The sequence below is a fragment of the Salvelinus fontinalis genome, chromosome 3 (assembly GCF_029448725.1).
Source record: "Salvelinus fontinalis isolate EN_2023a chromosome 3, ASM2944872v1, whole genome shotgun sequence".
Lineage (NCBI taxonomy): Eukaryota > Metazoa > Chordata > Actinopteri > Salmoniformes > Salmonidae > Salvelinus > Salvelinus fontinalis.
This window is the reverse complement of record NC_074667.1, coordinates 28,040,139-28,044,054: the sequence shown is the minus strand read 5'-3', so window position 1 is coordinate 28,044,054 and position 3,916 is coordinate 28,040,139. Positions and strand designations below refer to the sequence as shown.

At 44.4% G+C, this 3,916-nt stretch overlaps 1 protein-coding gene across 1 annotated transcript; it reads left to right on the top strand.

Moving 5' to 3' along the window:
- The first annotated feature begins 208 nt into the window (after positions 1–208).
- On the top strand, positions 209–2,913 carry LOC129842783 (60S ribosomal protein L10a-like). Its single transcript, XM_055911438.1, has 6 exons — positions 209–289; positions 897–968; positions 1,162–1,242; positions 1,961–2,109; positions 2,288–2,460; positions 2,703–2,913. Exons 1-6 carry the CDS (start codon positions 285–287, stop codon positions 2,871–2,873), a joined length of 651 nt encoding a protein of 216 aa, XP_055767413.1. The 5' UTR covers positions 209–284; the 3' UTR covers positions 2,874–2,913.
- The last annotated feature ends 1,003 nt before the right edge of the window (positions 2,914–3,916 follow it).

The window sequence follows — 3,916 nt, the reverse complement described above, 5'->3', positions numbered from 1 at the left end:
GTTAATTTTGGTCTTTGAGACTGCAAGAACCAATACTATTTATAGGGCTTTTGTATGAAGTTTTCACATGCTTACGCTAGCATATTGGTATTACCAATGCCAGTGATATATTCCATATATTCAATCTAGAAAATAGGCTAGAGATTATTCACAGGGGAAAAACTACAAATATGGCCAGAGCGGCAGCGCTGAAATTACGTCACCGAACTACGTCTATAAACTGCGACGGACTGCTCTTTTTCCTTCTTTTCAGTGCTCTGTCGCGTGCGAGCAATACCGTCAAAATGAGGTGAGCGAAAATAACTGCAAATAAAGAATAACAAGAAGTCAGATGTTATATTATCGTCAGTTAAATACTTTCTATAACTCTGCCGTGTAACTGGGTTCACTTTCAACCTCATATTTACGAGGATTTTATGAATTCTCCACTTCTACCGCAGTGCTACTAGCTTGCATGCTAACGCTAGAATGCGACCAAGACTCACATCCACATCCATCTAGCATTAAATCGTAATAATTTTTGTTCCGAACTGAGCTAAATAGTGCCTGACATGACTGGTAATTGTTGATATTGCAATAGTTTTGTGAATTGTCAATTTTTTTACTGGCTATTTATACGTTGACTTGTTACCAGTTGTAATGTCAATTGCTGGCGAGAACTTGCTATGGCTTCAAGTCAGTTAAGTCCGCAAGCAGAATGTGGGACAGGATGCACGTTCATGAATTCTTAAAGATATGTCTAATGTGCTTCTACACCTGCATTGCTTGCTGTTTGGGGTTTTAGGCTGGGTTTCTGTACAGCACTTTGAGATATCAGCTGATGTACGAAGGGCTTTATAAATAAATTTGATTTAATGTGGTACACTGATATTGACAAACATATTGTTTGATTACAGCAAGGTATCCAGGGATATGCTCTATGAGGTGGTCAAGGAGGTCCAGGCGGGATCTCTGGCCAAGCCACGCAAGTAAGAACATTTCTCTAGGTCAAAGTGTTCCCTTGGCAGCTGAACTGTTTTGACTTTTAAAGACCTGTTATTGCACATTGCTCTTTCCAATAATTTGGTCAAATACTGCATATTTGTTATTTCTCACACTGATGCTCTCGAATGCTTTGTTCCTGGACCTGTGATGTTTACCACATCCTTTCATGTCCTAAAGGTTCACGGAATCTGTAGAACTCCAGATCAGCTTGAAGAACTACGATCCCCAGAAAGACAAGCGTTTCTCTGGCACCGTCAGGTTTGGCACCTTTCCCATATCACCCATCCTTCTGCCGGTCTGCCCCTCTTAGTCCTGTGTGAACTGGCCTTGTTTAATCTGAACATTTGAAACTCACTTGCTCATTACCAGTCCCTTTCATGCACACGCAAGACACTTATGCAGTCAAGTACAATCTCTCAAACACTAACAGCAGACCTCTCACACTTGCACACAAACTAAATTCCACTAGCAGGACTGGTGTGGGACAGGCGGTGCAGAAGTGTTTGGGTAGTCCGACTGAACCCCTCCCTAGGGAGAGGGAACCAGCGGGCGGACCCCTACCCTGGGTCTTAAAACATGAGGGGAGGCAGACGGGGGGGACTTCGTGCCCCCCTCGAGCCGACCATTTTAGTTAATGGTGTTGCTGGTGGAGTCAAGAAGAGAAGCCAGTCGGTGTGGTCCTGGTAAGACTCCAGAGTGCTCTCCTCTGGTATGAGTCATCCCTCTGTTTGGTTGGGTCCAGTTTGGTGAGTCACTGGATGGCCATGTTGGAAAGGGTGAAAGTGACTTGTCTGTACTGATCACAGGGTGCATATGCTAGTGGTGTAAGGATTTATGTTTGTAGGGGTGGGTTTAGGGGTTTGCTCTAGTTAGAAATCATCCATTCTAGCATGGCCAGATGGTGACGACTCCATGTGGTTTGTGTGAGCGTTACTGGTGTGCCATATGTTTGAACTTTAATAAATCGCCCCTGTAGACTGAAGACCACCCCCAGGCCCAAGTTCTCTGTGTGCATCCTGGGAGACCAGCAGCATTGTGATGAGGCAAAGGCTGCAGAGCTGCCACACATGGACATTGAAGCCCTCAAGAAGCTCAACAAGAACAAGAAAATGGTGAAGAAGCTGGGTGAGTAGTGCTTTGAGTCGCTTCGAGTTTTCATCTTATGATCCATCTAGGTCTTGTACATGTTTTTCCACATTTATATTGGGTTTAGATTCTCTGTCCTGAAGCACTGGGTCCACGTCTCGTGATCTATTCTCTCTTGGTAATTCTGTTGACTCCCATCTCCATCTTCCCCCATCAGCAAAGAAGTACGATGCCTTCCTGGCCTCTGAGTCTCTGATCAAACAGATCCCTCGTATCCTGGGGCCTGGGCTCAACAAGGCTGGCAAGTTCCCCTCCCTCCTCACCCACAACGAGAATCTCAACATCAAGGTTGATGAGGTTAAGTCCACCATCAAGTTCCAGATGAAGAAGGTACAGCTCAGTTTGGTGCCAGATACAGTATATGTAGTTGTATTTCAGATTGTATATGATGTGTGCATCCAGACTTGGAAGGCGTGTTATATGTAGACAACTTTGGGAACTCTGTTGGTAGGGGCCTTGTTCATGGGCTACTTTGTTACATGTCTGTTAATCCAAAGCTGCTCTGATTTCTGAGACCTTGTCTTTTTTTGTCAACATGTCTGGGCTCTTTGTGACCATGTCCTCTATTCCAGGTGCTGTGTCTGGCGGTGGCAGTGGGTCACGTGAAGATGTCTGAGGAAGAGCTGGTATACAACATCCACCTGGCGGTTAACTTCCTGGTGTCTCTACTGAAGAAGAACTGGCAGAACGTTCGTGCCCTCTACGTCAAGAGCACCATGGGAAAGCCCCAGCGCCTCTACTAGAGGAGCAATGCTTTAACTACCAATAAAAGGACAAATCACATATATTCCCTTTGTGTTCTTGTTGTGCCAGATATCTTTGTGTGGTGCTGGGTTATCCCCTATGCAAGGGATCGTAAGATGTGATCGTAAAACCTAAAATATTCAGTAACCTGTTTTTGGAAGTAATGCACAATACCTGAAGATTTTAACCATTGATATTTAAATGTCAAGGGTGTTATCTGTTAACAGTTTCTAAACTGGGCTAAATTAAGACGAGGTACCGATTTAGAGTTTACACATACTGTCTGCACCAGTTCTACTGGACCTTGTGATAATACCAGAACACGATGGGAGTGGCCAGTATATGGCACGAAGCTGAAGGGGGGGGGTTAGTGGTCATGTCTAGGTGGGATGCAGCTAATGTCAAAAGTTGTGTGTTTGGGTCAAGTCAACCTTTTACCTAATGCTCATAACCTGTTATTTCGAGTCTAAATTCTAACCATAATTTGTAGTCACTGGCATTTGCTGCGTCCCATCTTGTCAAAACGGGGTTTACTTGCATGGGGCTAGCAGAGTACACTACTTGGTAAAATTGACAACTAATGCAGGCTGGTATTTGTTCTCTGTTAAGTGATATTCATTTGAGTTAAGTGAGCATGCCTGACAATTTTAATTAGTCTGTTAGGAGCATAATTTCTCTGAGTGGTTTAGTTGGGTTGTGTCAATGTTAAACAAGGGTCAGATAAAAATGACCCCTGGCACAGTAGTCAGAGCAAAACACATTTCTTAGTATGTGTACAACTATACAGTGCACCTGTGTGTTGTATAAATAGAAGCAGTCTCCTGTTGACCACCCTGATCCTGCCTGTTGCGTGCCCTGGCTGTCACCTCCACCTTAGGGCACAGAAAGCCGCCATGACACTTAATCAGATTACATCTGTCTCTGCTCGGAGTAATACATCGGGAGCCGGAGAGCAGAATCAGGGGTAAGAAATGTGAAGGCTTTTGTCATCCTGTCTACCTCTGGCATTCCATGGAGCTCTAAAAGGATGCTTGGTTATAGC